The sequence below is a fragment of the Vigna unguiculata genome, chromosome 1 (genome assembly GCF_037176805.1).
Source record: "Vigna unguiculata cultivar grain cowpea cultivar isolate G323 ecotype 2 chromosome 1, ASM3717680v1, whole genome shotgun sequence".
In the NCBI taxonomy this organism is placed as follows: Eukaryota; Viridiplantae; Streptophyta; class Magnoliopsida; order Fabales; family Fabaceae; genus Vigna; species Vigna unguiculata.
In genome coordinates this window covers 48,824,752-48,843,588 of record NC_140792.1, presented here as the reverse complement: position 1 = coordinate 48,843,588, position 18,837 = coordinate 48,824,752, and the positions used below count along the sequence as shown (strand labels likewise).

Below are 18,837 nucleotides of genomic sequence, written 5' to 3'. Positions count from 1 at the left end.
TTAAATTAAATAAATATAATTTTTTAATTTAATTGTGTTTAATTATTTTTAACATCTCAAAAACGTTTTAAAATATTGTTTTAGTTGTTTATAACATTTTAATATATTTAAACTCAAATGTAAAACCATGTATAACAAAATTAATGTTATTAAACAAAAAAAATTATATCTATTTAATTTTAAAATTAAAATACATTAAAAATAGAGATATTAGCATATTTTAATTTTTTTATCTAAATTTAAAAACATAAAAAAGATATTTAATCCATAAATTTATTAAAATCTTACTTATTTCAAGTATAACAAACATAATAATGATATAGTACGAAGAATTTACAGAAAATTATGATTTATAAAAGATCCCGTGAATAATTAAATCACGCACAAAAAATTATTACTTGACATTTCTTAATCGAACAAAATGACGAATTATTCCAAATGTATTTAAAATTAATTATCTTTTGAAATTGCTATTTCTTTATCATTCTTTATTGTTTTTTATTTTAATTTTTCTCTCTCGCAAAATAATGATCGTAAAATTTAGATTAAAATACTTCGTTAGTCATCGTTTTTATCGCAAAATTTCAATTTGGTCATCATTTTTGTAAATTAGTATCAATTAGGTTTTTCTCGGAAATAGGTGCCACGTGTCAGCTCCTCGTTTTTTTGAATTGTTTTAAAATTTTTTTTACATTTTTTTTAAATTTTTAATTTTTTTAAATTTTTAATTTTAAAAAAAAATATTTATGCCACATGTCACGTGTGTAGTGTGCCAGGTGTCAATCTAATATGGTGACACATGTCAAATTATTGTATGAATCTCAATTTGGTCCTCATATTTGTTAATTTGATTTGATTTGAGTCCCAAATTTTTTTAAAAATTTTCAATTTCACGCACTCCAAATTTAAACCAAATTTTACTTTTATATAATGTTATGATTATTTTTATTAAAATTGATATTTTTATTAAATATTTTAATAATATTAATTGTATTTAATATTAAAATTTTAAATATATTTATTTTAATTTGTTATAAAATTATTTTAAAATTTTACATTTGAATTTATAAAATTGTTATTTTTAAGTCAACTCTAAAATATTGTTGATATTGAATATTATACAAATATTTAAAATATAAATTTATTAATAGAAATATCACTTGTAATGAAAGTATCATCATTATATTTATAAAAAAATTAAATTTGTTCTAAATTTGGAGCACATGAAATTAAAATTTTTTTTAAAAATTTGGAACTAAAATCAAATCAAATTAACAAAAATGAGAACCAAATTGAGATTCATACACTAATTTGACATGTGTCACCATATTAGATTGACACGTGGCACACTACAAACCTGACACGTGACATAAATAATTTAAAAAAGAAATTAAACAAATTTAAAAAAAAATCAAAAAAAAAAAATCAAAAAATTCAAAAAAACGAGGAGCTGACACGTGGCACCTACTTAACAGTGTTAGTTCGTTCTCTACTGACGAAAAGGCCTAATTGATATTAATTTACAAAAATGAAAACCTAATTGAAACTAATAAAAATACGAGAACCAAATTGAGATTTTGCGACAAAAACGAGGACTAACAGAGTATTTTAACCTAAAATTTATTTTAGTTTCCTGATTTCCAATTGCATAAATTAGATGTAATATTTTTCCGAGTGCCACTGTACTTACAAAAAAAAAAACTATGGTGCTTTGCCACTGAGATAATGCCACATAGCTTTTCAACCTGAATTCAACTAAGTTTATCCATTTTGTTGTGTTTATATTTCTTCAAACTAAAACAGTAGTTTGGTTGTTTTTTCATTTGACATTTTTTTTTAATTCTTTATTGCTTAAATTATATTGTTACATTTTAATAATTAAGTATTTTGATGTGATACTTATGGAAGAACTAAACCCGCAACCAATATATATATATATATATATATATATATATATATATATATATATATATATATATATATATATATATATATATATATATAATTTATTTCTGTTTTGTTTATAATGAGTAAAAAATTACTTTAATTTCGTGTTTCCATGTTAAGTCTTTGAAGACCAAATAAGCGAATCACAAGACACTATAAAACAACACGAAATAGTGAATAAAAAAATGAGCAGTCAAAAGAAAAAGACAAGGAAAAAAATAAGTAAAGAAAAAATGAAAATAAAAAAAAAAATTATAAAAAACATGTTATTCTTCGATACTCCAATTCTTTTACATTTTGTTACAATTTAAAATACTCACTTAGAACTATGAAATGCTCAAAATAGTCATCATCAACTAATTACTTTCAAATTTATATCATCATAATCAAATTAATTAATCCTACTAAATCACTTGCAGATTATTTCAAAGTAGAGTTTATATTCCAATTAAAGAGACAATTAAAACCTTAACCAAAATGTTATATTAATTCAAAATTTATACATATACAACCTTATAACTAAACAAACACCTGAAACTATAATTTCAACTTCAAAAGACTATTCAAAATAACTTTTCTTACTTGAAAATCTATCTACTCCAACGAAAAAAAATTCAAACTTATTCATAAATAAACTTTGATCGTCAAATTAAGTATTATTAAAGGGTACGAAATCCAACTTATAAGTCAAAATTCAAAGCTCAAGAGTATATGACTCGTTTTTGCTCATCATGTCACCAAACTAAATACGAAGCTGCTATTAGTAAAAGAAATAATACTACTTATTGTTATTTTTTAAGTGTATCCTCATAAAATAAAAAGAAAAATTATTACAGATATATGTAATATACATACACGTAAGAAGAATAATTAATTTTTAATAGTATTTATAATTTTAAATGACGGATTAAAAAAACAGTACATAAATTACTTGAGTTACATTCTCTAATTTTCTATTCTTTCCTTTATTTGTTTATGTGAGCTAAGTCAATAAAGAAGACAAGAAATTACCAATAAAGTAGTTAACCTAATTTCAGTCTAGTCAATATTAGCTCAAGATATTTTAATAAGATTTTTTTTTTTTGTGACAATAGACTCGTATTGTTATAATGATATTTTGACTACTAAATTTTGACAACTTTCTCTTACAACATGAAATGTCATTTTTTAAGTTGTTTTGAAATATTAAAAATGAGAAAAAAAATAAATAAAAAATCACTTAGAAGATGACACCTAAAGTTGTAAGAGAAAGTTTTCAAAATTTAGTAGTCAAAAAATCATTTTTCTTGTAGAATAACAATGAAGGTGTCACATATTTCTTTTTCATACTCACTGAAACACACTCATAGAAGAATGGATATGAATTAAGCATCACAAATAGGATTAATTAATTACTAATTTTCTTTACAAAGATCGTTATCTATGAAAACACAAAAAATATTTTGTATGAGCAACTCTGCATCCAGCTAGAAACAAATCAAGTCTTCTTATTTATTTTTTTTGTGTCATTTTCCTTTTCCGTCATTCACTGCTTGATGCTGCCCTGTTGTTTAATTTTTAATATTTTAAAATTAATAATTTTAGTTCAAATTTCTAAATTAACATATTAATAGTGAACATATCAATGTCAACAGTTTTCTTTGACCATTATGTGTGATTTACTTTTTCACCGATCAAAATGATACGTTGAAGTCCATTATAAGTATCTTAAAAAAAAAAAAATCTTATGATAGTAAATATTATGTAGTGTTTTAATTTGGATTGTTTAACTAAAGTCACTAATCTAAAAAGAAAATAGGGACTACCTGTCTCTATTGTTAAATAAGAAAAAATATTTGAAATATTATTTTCTCTTAAACGATAGTTTATAAAATAAAATAAAAATTACATGGTAATTTTTCCAAACATTAAAAAAATATTGAATAACTCTAAAGGATCGAAATTTCTATCAATAAAATATGTCAATTTAAGAATCAAACTATTAATATAAATATTATAAATATTATTGAATAGAGAATTCTTACGAGATTAATTTTAAATTTAACTTAATTGTATAAAACCAACTTGTAAAACAAGAATCGATTCGTTTATGTACCGTAAATTTGTTTATTTGTAGTTGATATAGAATTTTTAACACACACTCTCACCTCAAGACATATAAATCTTAAATATAATACTAAACATTCATAATAATTTGATAAGGATCTGATAATAACTAATAAGTTCAAGAAACAACAAATCTCATTAATATATACTTTGAACGGATATCATTTTAAAAAGTGGATTTCAAACCTAACTTAAAAATAAACTTTAAATCTAATTTAATCCACATAATCAATTTATAAGATGATATTTATATTTATTCGTATATTATAAATATATGTTATCTCTATTTAATTTAATATAAGATGTCCATGTAAAAGAAAAAAATTAGACACAGTAAAAAAAGTACATGTGATATTCTGTAATAAATTTTAGCAGAATTTGAACCGAACAGTTATGACATAATCTTCATATATCATTTGTATTATAATGTAATGTTATCGTAAAATGGATGAATATGACGTATAATGGAAGAAGGGAGAAGATCTCAAAGCATGGCTCTTAAGACTGAAGACCAACGACTAAATTAGAGTTGACTCTGCCTTCTTTTTTTATTCCGTTCTCACTTTGCAATTAATTGTTTCTTTAATTACTAAAACTAAAGGACTTTTTTTTTAATTTTAATTAAAAAAATGCTTACATATACTTTATATTATACGGATTAATACTTAAATTTTATCTGCTTTTACTCAGTCAAGGCATTTAATAAACCTTTTTAATTGCAGTTTTGATTTTCAAAGACTATTAATAAAACTAAAGTTCAAAGGTATATGTTGATATGATTTTATTTTGTTTGAAAATTGATGTTAAATCTTTTGAAAGTGTTATACACAATATTCAAATTGTATTAAACTATTCCTTTTTAAAAGGAGGTGAAGTATCTCTACTTTTTCTGCTGATAGACATAACATTTTGAATATATTTTAACAACAATAACTATGTACAGTTAAGAACAATTTAAATATATATTTTTTATTAATTATTAAATTATCTTTAAAAGATAAAATTGTGATAGTATTCTAAATTCTAGAATGAATGATGTTTTAAATGTAGTAATCATTGTTAATAATGTGATTTAGAACATTGCCACTGCATATGAGAATGAATGATAAAGAGGTTTCAAAAACAAAATAATTGTCTAAGAAAATTAAAAGGATTCTAAAAATAAACTACAATTCTGATTAAACTTACTAGACTCTGACTATATGGTAAAGAACTTTAAATCAATTTATTTTTATTTTAAAAAGACGAGCTATGAATATTGTTATATATCAATCGAAGATTATGATTAATAACGGTCTTTAACTTACACAAAAATTATTATTTTGATAATAACTATGTTAAAAATTATAACTGAAGATCTAATTAATTAATATTATGAATTAATTATGCATATATCCAGTATCATTGATTAAAAAAATAAAAAAACACTTTGTTATTGTAATGATACAGTATCATGTTCTGTGAGTAGAGAGACCTGAGAAGAGAATGAATCTTTGACCATGATTTAAAAATAAAGTAGTAATTAAGTATGCCATAATTCAACGTTATGTCTGATGCAAAAATAGAAGGGTTGTTTGTTTCTGATAACTGTAGTGGCGTGTGCTCTCTCTGGATCAAATTCAAACCTAATTTAGTCTCTCTCTCCTTCCTCGAACCTTCCTTCCGTTGACCACCAATTTCTGGTATTGTTATATGATTAGATTAACGCATAAATTTTAGTATTTTTATAGAATTAGTAGGGATTTTACATTTATGATGCGATAATTTTGAATTATAAATTGAGTTTGGTTGCTATTTCAATGTGTTGCAGAGAAGGAGAAAAAGCAGAGTGGTCCAAGGTCAAACCGCCACTACCATATAGCAGTCACGTAGCGAAGGACGACCCATTAATTAAGGGTCATTAGGTACTTATCCCTTACTCCTATTATTATATGATATCTTCCTCAGAATTAGGGAATGCATGTTTGATGGGCATGGAGAGTGTGTTTCCGAATCCGATAGAGTATCTGGGAAAAGGGATTGATTTCACAAGTGATTTCCGATTGAAGTTTGCCAAGGGAAAAGGGAGTGCAAGATTGGTGGTTGTCGATGAAGACAACAAGAGGGACATTACTGTTCCTGGTACTGCTGCTACCATTCCCAATGTTTCCCAGGATATTCGCTGTGACAAGGGGGATCGTCTTCGTTTCAAATCTGATGTTCTTCAATTCAATCAGGTTACTTCCCTTCCTCTCTCTCTTTCTCCATAATTCTTGTTCACATTTTCAAATATATTTCTTGAAAAAATTTACAGATTAATTTGTGGGGGGGTTCAGAACTCTTGTATAAGATAAGAATATGAAATTGCTCAGTGGAGAAATCGTTTATGGGATGTGGAAAAGGTTAATATTAATGAAAATTGGCTTCATGCTAGTTATCTATGCCACTGATTTCCTAATGAAAATATGCTATGAACATATTCAGAGATTGATGCACCCTCCCTCGTTACTTCTTCATATAATAAAACAAGCTTTTGAATGTTCCGCTTACAAATTCTGAACTGCAAACAATTACAAGATTTGATTTTTTTATGTCGCATATTCAGAGATTTTTTTTTTTCTTTTACCTGAATGGTATGTTCTGGTAACTGCATGAATTTCAATCAATTTGTGAAATTCTGCGAGAGTTATCTGGTTGAATTCCTATGTGTGCCATGTCTCAGAAACTGTGCCAGTGACTATGCACATGTGACTTTTTCACACACGCATACTATACTCTTGATTTATATATATATATATATATATATATATATATATATATATATATATATATATATATATATATATATATATGTTGAATGGGTTGAATGGTAAAACATCCCCTTAACGTGGATCTTCTGGATTGTTGAGTAGTCTACAAGAATATTCTAGCCACTGGTCAATTTGTTCATTAATTTCTAATCTATTGAAGATGTAAACAAAGATAACATTTTTAAAACTCCACTAAACATTACCGTGACTACAATATATTATCTGTTTCCCATTTGGCACTAACAGAAAAAAGAATTTGTCTCCAAAATTCTACTGATATATATATATATATATATATATATATATATATATATATATATATATATATATAATATTTAATAACAAGTTATTCTAGTAAAAAGAGATATCTTTCTGTACCTTATAAAAATTAAATAAAAATAAAAGGGTTATAATGAACATTAAGTAATAAGAAATAGTATTTGTGTTATGTGTTAGAGGATGCTAGTTATTTAGAAAATGCAATAATTGAAAAATTAGAGTAGGAAAGTCAATTCAAACAAAATAAAAATTAAGATTATTAGAAAAAAATTATGATAATTGTTATTATTATAATTGTTATTGTTATACAAATAAATAGAATGTATAAAAGAATGTTTATGGTATTTCATTTCTATATATTTATAAATGATATAAATCAAGTTGCAAATTGGATGTCCTTGTCAAAAAACCACTCTCGTGTATATAAATTAAACTCAATTAAAATATTATTTTAAAAGAAAAATGTAAAGTAATTAATAAAAGGCCTGAATCTACATTAAATACAGAGATATGTATACACATACACAATACAAGACATTCATAACTTTATCTTCTAGTACAGCAAAATCAGTAGTATGGTGGAGCTCAAAATCACGGATTTTTTTTGTAGACTCTTATCGTTAGGATTTTTTTGAGAAAGATATTGATATACTATAAATTAATATTCCGAACAAATTCATGTAAGAGATTAAACTTAGCTCATTTAAATAGTAGTTCGGTTTGAGTTATACCTATATTTCTAAGAATGATATTTTAGGACCGGTATTTCGAGAATGCCTTGGCTCCTATTTAGTTATAATAATAACAATGAAACTATTTCTTCCTTTTTACTTGTTCCACACAGGACTAAAGTATGTTAGAAGTTAAAATTCTTTTATTTTCCTTTATAGGCGCAACTGTCATACATTAGGAAAAAAACTTGCTTGAGTTTGTAAGATATCACTTTGAATTAATTGATTCAATTTGTTACAATTTTTATAGATAACCAATTTAAGCATTGTTACATGACTCTTTTTTGACTAGCAGATGTCTGAGCTGCTAAATCAAAAATCGGCAATACAGGGAAAAATTCCTTCTGGCTATTTCAATGCTCTTTTTGATCTGAGTGGTGATTGGTATCATGATGCTCATAACATCAAGTATCTTGCTTTTGATGGTTATTTCATTTCCCTGTTCTATCTGCACCTCACTGTTTCACACCTCATACTGCAAGAGGAAGTGAAAAAGTCTGTTCCAGCTCAGTGGGACCCAGCTTCATTAACCAGGTAAGCACAAAGCCACAACAACAATTCACCATAGAAAGATAATGTTGCTAACCAATTTTGTTAAGACAGGTTCATTCAAACATATGGAACACACATAATAACAGGTATGGCTGTTGGAGGTCAAGATGTAATATGTGTCAAACAAAAGCATTCTTCAAAGGTTTCACCTGGTGATCTAAGAAGACATTTAGAGAATCTAGGAGATTTTTTGTTTCAAGATTTAAGAAGCCCTTCTCAACAACAGACAAACACATCCGCAGAAGCCAAACAAAAAGTAATGATGCATAGCACTTTATTTTCTTTAGTTTTTACAAATTTGTTACTTATCTGTTGATGCAGTCTCTCTTATTCGTTAGGTTCCTGAGGTCTTCAATCAAGTGATGCAATCAAACACAACGCTGTTCACCAGCATTTCAGAAACTTCAAGCAAGGATGTAAGTCACAAAAAGAGAAATATTTGCCATTTGAAATTTAAACTGAATAAAAGATAAATTTTGTAAGTTGTTAATGTCTTAATTTTATGTTGGAACAGGGCCTCACTATCATCTGTTCAAAAAGAGGAGGAGATGTGTTCAAGCACGGTCACTCAAATTGGCTCCAGACAGTGGCTTCTAGTCCTGAAGCTATCCTCTTCAAGTTTGTTCCTATTGCCTCACTTCTCACAGGAATTCCAGGAAGTGGCTATCTTAGCCATGCAATCAATTTGTACTTACGCTGTACGTTCTTCTTCTCAGATTCACTAATAATTCTATGATGTACTACTTTTATGCACATAGTCATCTAGGATTTTTTTACCTTTAAACACGACATTTAATGATTCATTTGTGCTTTACAGATAAGCCCCCTCCCGAAGATTTACAATGCTTTTTGGAGTTTCAAATTCCAAGGCAATGGGCACCCATGTTTTATGAGCTACCTCTGAGGCATCAAAGGAAAAAGAGTACTTCCCCTTCCCTGCAATTTGGTTTCATGTCTCCCAAGCTTCATGTCAGTTCTGCACAGGTACTTCTCTTAGCCTAACCCTTTCTTCCTCCTATTTGACCAAAGTCGTGCTTATAATTGACATCAATTATGTGCGTATTATTATTGTATGCGAAACAATATCAGGTAGTGAGTGAAGAAAAGCCTGTGGTAGGCCTCCGTCTGTACTTGGAAGGAAGAAAATGTGATAGACTTGCAATACATGTGCACCATCTTTCAAGCCTCCCAAAGACAATGATGATCCACTCTTCAGGCGCATCTTTGTGGCGAGGATCTGATGATAATGAATACCGTGACACCTTTCTGGAGCCAATAAGGTGGAAGGGATTTGCAAACGTGTGCACTGCAGTGGTTAAACATGACCCTAACTGGTTGCAAGAATCAGGTGGTGGTGGTGGTGTTTACATTGTAACCGGTGCACAGCTCATTAGCAAAGGGAATTGGCCAAAGAATGTGCTTCACTTGCGCCTCCGATATACCCACATCCCCAATTGCAGCATCAGGAAATCAGATTGGGGTGGTGCACCTGAGGCTTCAAGAAAATCATCTTTCCTCACAAATTTAAGCACAACATTTTCATTCACACAGCAAAGTGTCACTACTACTTCTCCTCAGAAGCAGGCTCCAACATCACTTGACTCTGGTGTTTATCCAAATGGTCCACCTGTGCCTGTTCGTTCTGGAAAACTGCTTAAATACGTGGATACAAGCGAGGTTCTGCGGGGGCCACATCATGCTCCAGGACATTGGTTGGTAACAGCTGCTAAGCTTGTCAATGAGGGTGGTAAGATTGGATTGCAGGTCAAGTTTGCACTGTTAGATTACTAGTTATTCATTCCAAGTTAGTTCTCTTTTATGGATGCATAGAGAGTAGAGAAACATTGGTAGATTCATTTGTTGCTTAATTTTTTTGTGAACTTATATAGCTCACATGTACATAGGCATATGCTTTCTGATCACTCTGTACAGTGCAGTATACAAAAATGAGAGATGTTTAACTTTGGCCAATACAAAATTAAACTGTGGCTACATGCTTTGGCTTGGTTTGGGGTCTTAATTTACAGTTTTAGGTGGACAAAACCAAATTTAATGTGCAGGAATACACGGAAGAAAATTTTCATTTTAATTTGTTTAGGTCAACTAGAACGAACCCATAATTGACCTGACTACTATGACCTTTGGTTTGTTTTGTGGTCAAACTCATTCGATTTTCGCTTCTTGAAAATTCAGGCACTTATTTAGTCATTATTTTAAGGAAATAAAATGGAGATAAATGATGATGTGGAGGAAACAAACAACAACTTTGTCAATCACAAGCTTATAGGGAAGTGTGCTGTTGAAAATTTGAGAAAAATGTAGTCCAAACCACACAGTTTTATGTCTTTTTCTGCTTTTTTTAGGTCGGTCAAATTCAATTAACTCCACTCATCACAATTCCTTACAGACTATCCCAAAGAAAAGTCAATTCTCTAGCTTTTTTTTACTAACCATACAACAATCGATTCTACTCAATTTATAGATTATTGGTGATTCATTTAATTAAAATAGAAATTAAAATTTATTTAATTCAATTCAATTTGTTTACATGTAAGTTCACACACCAATTAATTTTTTACATGATTTATACATTTTACTTTTATTTATTTAAGACTATTTTATATATGGTTATCATTATTAATTTGAACAACGTACACGTTCATTTGTTTTCAGTAACTGAATACTTTTTATTCCTCAATATGAAAAGTTAGAAATATGTTAAGTCTTTGTGTTTTATTTGATGTTTATGTCATCTAACCGAAGTTTCCTTTAAAATTCTACAATTTCGTTAGTTAATGTGTACTTTTTCATATATACTTGGACCCAAAACCAGTCTTTTAACTTGTTAGTTAAGTAATGTTGAAAATTATTCAAGTGCCATTCCTGCATGGCTTGTGTTTGTGATTCATGCAATGATTAATGTCAGTAATTACTAAGCAACTTTACTTCGAAAGAAAGTAAGGTTAAAGAATGTCCTTTACCTTTGCTCAAATTATTCCATACCCGACAACACATTATCACAACAATCACAAAAAGATTATCAGTGAATTAACACCATTCCAGTTCCACACAATTCTTTTCTGCTGAAGGCATCATCAACCACAGGGCATGCATGTAATGATAGCACAGTGCACACTACAGAGTAGCATCTTTACATTTTGGAAAAAGCTCTTTAAAAGTGTTGGTATAATAAGATTGTATGCATTTTAAATTTAGTTAAAAGCTATTCTCATTCTTGCTTTTTCAAAGAAACAAAAAATATAATGAAGATGCTTTTTTACTTACTTCTGAATGTATGTATATACTTTTACAACTTTCTTTTGTTACAGTTAAAAGTGTTCATGATTTGTCAGAAAATATAAGATAGCTAGTATTGCACTTCGGTTAATAATGGTCAAATTATACATTTAACTGTATTCAACATCAGAATAGAATGTTCTTGTAATTATAATACAGATACATCCTATCCAACACTCGGTCCTGAACATACTTATTCATTATTAATTCTTAATGAATAATTAGTGCGAGAAGGAAAAGTTAAATACAAGACCTTAGATGATTTGATACATTAATTTTTCTGGCAAAGCATGATACTGAGGAATTCAGTGAGAACATGTATAAGAATGAAGTAGGGAATCTTAGAGTTGTAAAACTGCAAGGAAATGGTTTCTGGTGACCCACCATGTGTGCAATCATAGCTAGCAATATAGCATTCTGAATTTCTTTAACTCGTAACCACCATCATTACGTACTGATTCAAAATGAGTTGGCATCGATTTGATTCAACACAAACAGAAGAAGTAGGATATTTTATGACAATTGAAAGAACAATTCAGCCAACACAACAAACTAACAGTAACAAGTTAACAAAGCCTTTGCTACAAGCAATTATTGATTACGTAAATCATAATTGGTATGAGATTATAAAGTTAGTTCAATCTCCAATCACTCACAAAATGTTATAAAGGAGAGTGTGCACTCATTCAAATTTTGGTCCATCATCATCGGCGGGTTAGGGGCCCAATCTTAGTTTCATTAGTAGTTCTGCTTTTTCCTTTATTTTTCTTGTTAGTAAAGTGCATGCTTGAGGCATGTATGTGGGCATTCATATGATGAGAAAAGCTTTTGGCCCCCAAAAGAACTTACGGACCTTTAAGCCATTTGCATAAGAAAACAAATTCAGTAGTCGAGGATATCGTTAAGAAGTGAACTTTAAGCATAACTCAATCATATGAAACCAGATTGTAAGATGAAATTTGTACTAACTTATTATATTGCGAAATAGTTTTATCTTTAGTCGATGTAGATTAAGATATACTAATTCAATTTTCTTTTCTTTTGTTTATCTCTTGAACCTTCGTTGACATTGCAATTAACTCTATGTGGGAATCTTAAGTCAGTGAGTGCAAGTTCCACAGTAAAAATTAAGAGTGATTTTATTTGTGACATCTTGGCATCAGAAAAAGGAAAAGGATGGAAGCAGTAACATAAGCATATGGCACGCACGTTTACAATCGTGCTAACTGGATTTGATTAACAACTAAACCAAGTTGAGTTCCAATATGTTCCAAAGAGACACACAAAAGGCCAAAAGGAAAGATAATTTTCCAAGTTGCTCAAGGTCAAATCTCATTCAGTTTTTGCCCAGTTCTTCTGAATTTCGAAGTAGTAATTGACATCCAAGTAGCATTTTTGATCGTCATCTACAAACTGAACCAAGAAAATTTAGTTAGTGAGTTCATACACATACTATTTGGTACACAAGAGTATTCCACTCAAAGGTTAAAAGAACAAATCAACTTTCTAAATTTGGTGGAATGTGTTACCTTGGTTCTTGCTGCATAGGTTCCCCTGACGAACATGCCACAAGGGGTACTTTCTTCTTCCAATGCATATGTATACGGTTCCTTCTGGGGGCTAAAAGTTCCCAACATCTTTTTTCTGCTGGCCACTGTCACAAGAAATGAAAAATACTGTCAACATTATTCAATCAAAAAAGAAAATCACGTTAAATAAACAGTAGGAGTACTGTCTCAGACCTCTAACGCCAGTTTTCCAAATAACATTTGTGTATTTGAGACCAGAAACGATGTTGTTGGAGACAGAGAAGGTGAATTTCATGGCGCATTTGCTTCCTTCCTTAAGGATGAAGAGGCTTTTCTTAGGATCATTTGTAAATGGAATTGGCAGGATGAGATCAGGCCTGTCTGGGCTCGTAATAGTCAGGCTCAAAATCTTCACATCAGGGTCTTTAGTTGCTGCATTCCAACCAAACATTAATGTAAGAGTTTGAAAGAGAGAGAGAGAAGTTGAAGAGTTAAAGAGAAAAACGAAGCACCACCTCCAACGACAGACATGTCAACACTGCCCAGAAGCTGCTCCTTCCATTTTCTCAAACTCTCGTCATCCTTTGAACACAAAAGAAAAATCTTTCATCAAAAAGACAGCTGCAAAACCAAAGGGTGTGAAGAAACAAACATTCAAAAACAAAAGGGAAAAAGAAAAGACGCTCTCACTTTATCTTTCTCAAGCTGTTCCTTGAGGGTGATTTGAGGACCAATATCCAGTTCTCTGTCAGATTCCAACTTGGAGTCATCATCATCTTCCTCTGGCTCAGTTTCTTCTGCAACATCAGAGTTGGCACTGTCACTGTAAGGAGGCTGCTCTGGTTCGCCACCAACGTTGTTTTTGTTGTTGTTGGTGTCGGTTGGTTTGTTTTTGAGCTCTTCCACAAAATGAGAAGAAGTTGTGGAAGACACAGCAGCAGACATTTTCAAGGTAGAAGACACCGAAAAGAAACCCTTTTTGAGAGTTGGTTGGTGTTGGGTAAGGAGTGCCAAATTTTAGAACTTTTGTTGCTAAACTAGGAGGTTGTGTATCCCTTGGAAATGGGTAATTGAATTGAGAGTAACGGATTCTGAATTTGAAATGGAGTGTGTGAGTGTATCTGAATCACCATGGTCCTAACACTTATATAATGAATGAATGACAGAATGATTTAAAGGGACCCATGCCGATGTGGGTCCGGGAATGTTATAGTAGTCACCAAAAGCAGTTGAGATAAAAACCGCTGATGGTGGAGATCAGGTTTCATAGAAACTTGATCCATTTTTATCAATCAATCATTTACATTTCGTGACAACATTTATTTTGTCCGAGGTAAGTTGTTCATAAATTGTAATTATATACTCTTGCTAGAATCATTGCTGTCGCTATGATGTGAGGAATTTTATAAATTTTGGTCACATAGGGATTTGAGCCTAAATTACCTACATGTTCTCATCTGTGTAACAACAACCTTTAATTACAACCACAATCCGAATCTATAAATTATAAGGGTAAAATGATATTTTGAGAATTTTCTTTTATAACATGAATCTCTTGAATGGTTTTAGCATACGGAGATAAAAAAATAGAAAAATGAAAATCAATTAAAAAATAACATTTAAAATTATAAGAGTAAGTTGTCATAATTTAGTAATAAAAAATTATTTTTTATTATAATTTTAATTGAAGTACCTCTCAGATTCTTTATGTAATAGATTTTTTTCAGATATTTTTTCGCTTAATTCTTAAAAAAAATAATTTAATTTATATAATTTTTTACTCGATTAGTCCTTATTTAAAGAAAAACATAATTTTATAATAATTTAATCGAGTTAAATATCTTCTTTATCTCTTAAATTTTAATAAAAAATATAATTAGTTCATCTCTAAATAATTAAGTCATAAATAATTCATTAATATCACATTTTTTAGAACTTTTGTTAAAGATGGTCCATCATAACCTTAAAACATAATTAAGTCATAAATAATTCATTAATATCACATTTCTTAAATAGTAATTAATTTGACAGTCGAAATACTTAAAATTGAGTGTGTATTCATCTTTGTGAGTGAAATAAAAGTGGTGTTCCGACAACAGAGGGGAAAGAAGGGAACTAAGATGGCAAGCTCTGTTGTAGTGTCTACCTCAGTTTCTCTGTTTTCCAACTATGCCCAGCGTCGTCCATCTTTTTTTCCTCTCTCTTCTTCCAATTCAATCGCCAAAACAAACCTAAACCTTAACTCTCAATGCTTCTCCAATTTGCTTCGTCCCCATTCAAAATCGCCGATTTATGGTCGCCACTTCGTTCTCCGCACTTCAATCAAACAGAGCGAGAGCGAGAAAGAGACCGAGTTAGAGCCCGTTGGAGAGGACTCCGCCGTGTTTGAATTGGGGGAACAGAAAATAGCTTCGTGGATTTACTTCACGGGCATTCTGGGAGTGGTTCTTTATGTTCTCAACGTCGCATGGATTGACAATTCAACTGGCTACGGCAAAGCTTTCATCGACGCCGTTTCAACGCTTTCCGATTCTCATGAGGTTACAGTCCTTCAATTTTTTTTTTCCAACAATTTCCACTATTTTGTATTCTGTGTTCTGTTCCTACGAAGGAGGTAGCTCACTTACTAGTCGCTAGTGTGTTTAGAAATAAAGACGGATAATTTGTTGTTTTCTTTGAAATTTGGGTATGTTTGCGCGAATGGATGCGTTTAGAATCAATGAAAAGGAAGGGTGAGTTGACTTTTCATTTTCAAATTATAAAAGTGATGTTAATGTATAAGACCGGTTCTTTCCGCACTCAAAGGGGTCTGAACAAGGTCCAAAGTCCCATTTTTTTTTTTCTTTTAATTGTTGAGAGTGGAGTGCACACATGCCTCAAATGAGTAGCTTGTCGTGGAATTGGATTGAATTTGGAAGATATTTACCCTTGTCGTTGAGCCAGTTTGGATAAAACTCCTTAACAAGCACTTTGTGGAGAAGAAATTAAGATGAATCAAGGATGAAAATGAATCAAACTTTCCTATAATTTATAATTAAGTTGTGCTCCTCAAGTTTTTTCAGAAGTTCCTTCTTTGACCTTGTTCCCAAGTCTAGGTATATTGATTTTAACTTGTGGCAGAAATTTAATTCATTTTATTTTGTTCTCCTACAAGTGTTTGTTAAGTTTATACAGTCTGGCTCTTACTCTTCATCCACTGGTAATTTTTGTTTATCCTTGAGAAAAAGTGGAAAGGTGTTTGTTGAAAAGTACGAAAACTTGCCTGGGAAAAAAGAAGTAAAAGTAAAGTGTGTCAGTTGGAGGGGGATGAACTTCCCCGATAATCTATACATTCCACATGTGAAAATAGTTTGCAGTACAAACTTGACAGTATCACTGGACTAATCATGGCCAAAGGGAAACAACATAGTACCATCAACCTTTTCTTTAGGAGCCTGCAGAACTGAGAGGTGCGTGGAACTATGACCATGTATAACGTAAAGAGCTAAATCTGGTTTTTTACATAATGGCTTGAGATCATTATGAAGGTGCTTATTTTGTAGCCACGCACCCTCTTAACACAATTCATATGCAGATCTTTGTTTTTCTTTTAGTTGTACGGGTTGTCTAGTTGTCTGTATCATTCAATTAACTCACTTCAAAGATGTAATAGTATCTGTTGCATTTAAATAACACATTTGAAGGCTGCAACAGTGCTTGGTTGGTTACTAACTCTTTTCATGGTATTCTGCAGGTGGTACTGTTAATACTAATTCTCATATTTGCTGGTGTCCACAGTGGCCTGGCTAGCTTCAGGAACACTGGCGAGAAACTCATTGGAGAAAGACCTTTCCGTGTACTCTTTGCAGGGATATCGCTACCCTTGGCTGTCAGTACTATTGTGAGTTATTGCTCTGTATCCCCTAGCAACTGTTGTCCATCTCTTTTTATTTACTTTAGATTTATAGCATATTTTTGTAACAAGAGAAAACTTGAAGTTGATTCAAACTAAATTACTTTGCTTGTTTTCTGTCATGATACAGGTGTATTTTATTAACCACAGATATGATGGACTTCAACTCTGGCAGGTCCAGGATGCTCCTGGGCTTCATCAACTTCTGTGGATTTCAAATTTCATTTCTTTCTTTTTCCTATACCCTTCAACTTTCAATCTTTTAGAGGTTGCAGCTGTTGACAAGCCTAAACTACATCTATGGGAAACTGGGATCATAAGAATAACCAGGCATCCACAGGTATACCTCTAATACCGTAACTAGATGTAGTATGACACTGATAAATTCTGTCACGTTCATGCTTTTTGTGGTCTTCATAATTTGAGCCAATAAATAAACCTTTTGTGATGCAAATCTTTCTTCTTTCTTTGGTAATGCGTCTCTTCTCTTAATTCTGTGTTGCACAATGTAAACCCTTGCCTCATTTGCTTTTCAGATGGTTGGGCAGGTTATCTGGTGTGTTGCTCATACGATTTGGATTGGAAATTCAGTGGCTGTTGCAGCTTCATTTGGCTTAATTGCTCACCATCTGTTTGGTGTCTGGAACGGAGACAGACGACTGGCTACAAAATTTGGGGAGGATTTTGAACTAGTCAAGAGTCGAACAAGTGTTTTCCCTTTTGCAGCAATTCTTGATGGCAGACAAAAGTTACCTCAAGATTTCTACAAGGAGTTTCTTCGACTGCCATACTTGGCAATTACTGCACTTACCTTAGGAGCTTACTTTGCACACCCGCTTATGCAGTCTGCTAGTTTCAACCTTCATTGGTAGACACAACCCAACACAACACATTCTGTCCCTTTTATGTAAAATATACTGTTTATCTATAGACGCAGATGAAGAGATCGAAAGAAAGAAAAATAAAAGGATATAAGAGAAACGCATTGAAAATTTATAATGACCTTGCACATCCAAAACAAAACAACACCTGTAAAACTAAATGTACATGTTCGCTAACAGTGCTCCTTCAATATTTTCCCCCCAAAAATGTTTAATGTTCTCAAAGTGCAATCAATCATATTGAAAAATATCCCGAATTAATAAAAGTGTGACTGAGAACTCAGTATTATTATTAATTAGTACTCAATAAAATATTATGCAGAATCACATACTGGCTTTTTTAACAAAGGGAGAAGGAGACTCAGAACATCATAACGCCGCATCCACCACTCAGTGTTTTAATAATTGTTTTAACGAACGTGTTAGTTGGCAGATTTTCTTCAGTTTATTTCATGTTATTTTTGTGTAAAAGCATTTTTAAGAATACAAACTCAAACCTGCCGTTAAACTAGGACAACTTTGCTTTAACGTGTTTCCATTCCATTCCAATTGGAAATAGAAAACATTTACACCCAATCAAAATTAAAACCTTTGTTTTATTTTATTTTGACTCTGTTGTTTGGAAAGCACATTAAAATCATATTCTATCTATAGTGAATTTTAATTTTTAAAAGTATTTGATATCATAGTGCACAAAAGTTGAGAAGCATGTTACTAGAATGACTTCAATCATTACAGATTAATATCCGCTGACATTTTATAAGCATGTCATAATAACACAGGATCACATCCACTTCTTTTCAGAACTCTTCCAAACTTCACATACTTTTCTAT

At 30.7% G+C, this 18,837-nt stretch overlaps 3 protein-coding genes across 4 annotated transcripts; 2 read left to right on the top strand and 1 right to left on the bottom strand.

The window, feature by feature from the left end:
* The first annotated feature begins 5,586 nt into the window (after window positions 1–5,586).
* Window positions 5,587–10,398, top strand: LOC114162687 (MACPF domain-containing protein At1g14780-like). 2 transcript variants are annotated; one of them, XM_028046651.2, is made up of 9 exons: window positions 5,589–5,735; window positions 5,864–5,957; window positions 6,102–6,269; window positions 8,148–8,386; window positions 8,456–8,660; window positions 8,743–8,820; window positions 8,919–9,102; window positions 9,222–9,388; window positions 9,494–10,398. In XM_028046651.2, the coding sequence occupies exons 4-9, from the start codon at window positions 8,148–8,150 to the stop codon at window positions 10,193–10,195; spliced, it is 1,575 nt and encodes a 524-aa protein (XP_027902452.2). In that variant the 5' UTR covers window positions 5,589–5,735; window positions 5,864–5,957; window positions 6,102–6,269; the 3' UTR covers window positions 10,196–10,398. The 2 variants fall into 2 exon arrangements, with proteins under 2 accessions (XP_027902447.2, XP_027902452.2); XM_028046646.2 differs by having other exon boundaries at window positions 5,587–5,735; window positions 5,864–6,269.
* A 2,424-nt stretch (window positions 10,399–12,822) lies between these two features.
* On the bottom strand, window positions 12,823–14,349 carry LOC114178821 (rho GDP-dissociation inhibitor 1-like). Its single transcript, XM_028064935.2, has 5 exons — window positions 13,921–14,349; window positions 13,746–13,812; window positions 13,444–13,662; window positions 13,231–13,355; window positions 12,823–13,114 (listed from the first exon to the last, which is right to left on the bottom strand). Exons 1-5 carry the CDS (start codon window positions 14,173–14,175, stop codon window positions 13,034–13,036), a joined length of 747 nt encoding a protein of 248 aa, XP_027920736.2. The 5' UTR covers window positions 14,176–14,349; the 3' UTR covers window positions 12,823–13,033.
* A 949-nt stretch (window positions 14,350–15,298) lies between these two features.
* On the top strand, window positions 15,299–18,121 carry Z-ISO (15-cis-zeta-carotene isomerase). Its single transcript, XM_028086340.2, has 4 exons — window positions 15,299–15,770; window positions 16,964–17,110; window positions 17,253–17,462; window positions 17,659–18,121. The coding sequence occupies exons 1-4, from the start codon at window positions 15,351–15,353 to the stop codon at window positions 17,992–17,994; spliced, it is 1,113 nt and encodes a 370-aa protein (XP_027942141.2). The 5' UTR covers window positions 15,299–15,350; the 3' UTR covers window positions 17,995–18,121.
* Window positions 18,122–18,837: the final 716 nt, after the last annotated feature.

Excerpts from the sequence above, each read along its gene's own strand:
- LOC114162687 (XM_028046646.2), top strand. The coding sequence starts at position 5,985 with ATGATATCTTCCTCAGAATTAGGGAATGCATGTTTGATGGGCATGGAG. Across the intron at positions 8,387-8,455 it reads GACCCAGCTTCATTAACCAG|GTTCATTCAAACATATGGAA; the intron begins GTAAGCACAAAG and ends TTGTTAAGACAG. Across the intron at positions 9,103-9,221 it reads AATCAATTTGTACTTACGCT|ATAAGCCCCCTCCCGAAGAT; the intron begins GTACGTTCTTCT and ends TGTGCTTTACAG.
- LOC114178821 (XM_028064935.2), bottom strand. The coding sequence starts at position 14,175 with ATGTCTGCTGCTGTGTCTTCCACAACTTCTTCTCATTTTGTGGAAGAG. Across the intron at positions 13,813-13,920 it reads AACAGCTTGAGAAAGATAAA|GATGACGAGAGTTTGAGAAA; the intron begins GTGAGAGCGTCT and ends TTGTGTTCAAAG. Across the intron at positions 13,115-13,230 it reads CCTATGCAGCAAGAACCAAG|TTTGTAGATGACGATCAAAA; the intron begins GTAACACATTCC and ends TTCTTGGTTCAG.
- Z-ISO (XM_028086340.2), top strand. The coding sequence starts at position 15,351 with ATGGCAAGCTCTGTTGTAGTGTCTACCTCAGTTTCTCTGTTTTCCAAC. Across the intron at positions 15,771-16,963 it reads CGCTTTCCGATTCTCATGAG|GTGGTACTGTTAATACTAAT; the intron begins GTTACAGTCCTT and ends GGTATTCTGCAG. Across the intron at positions 17,463-17,658 it reads GAATAACCAGGCATCCACAG|ATGGTTGGGCAGGTTATCTG; the intron begins GTATACCTCTAA and ends TTTGCTTTTCAG.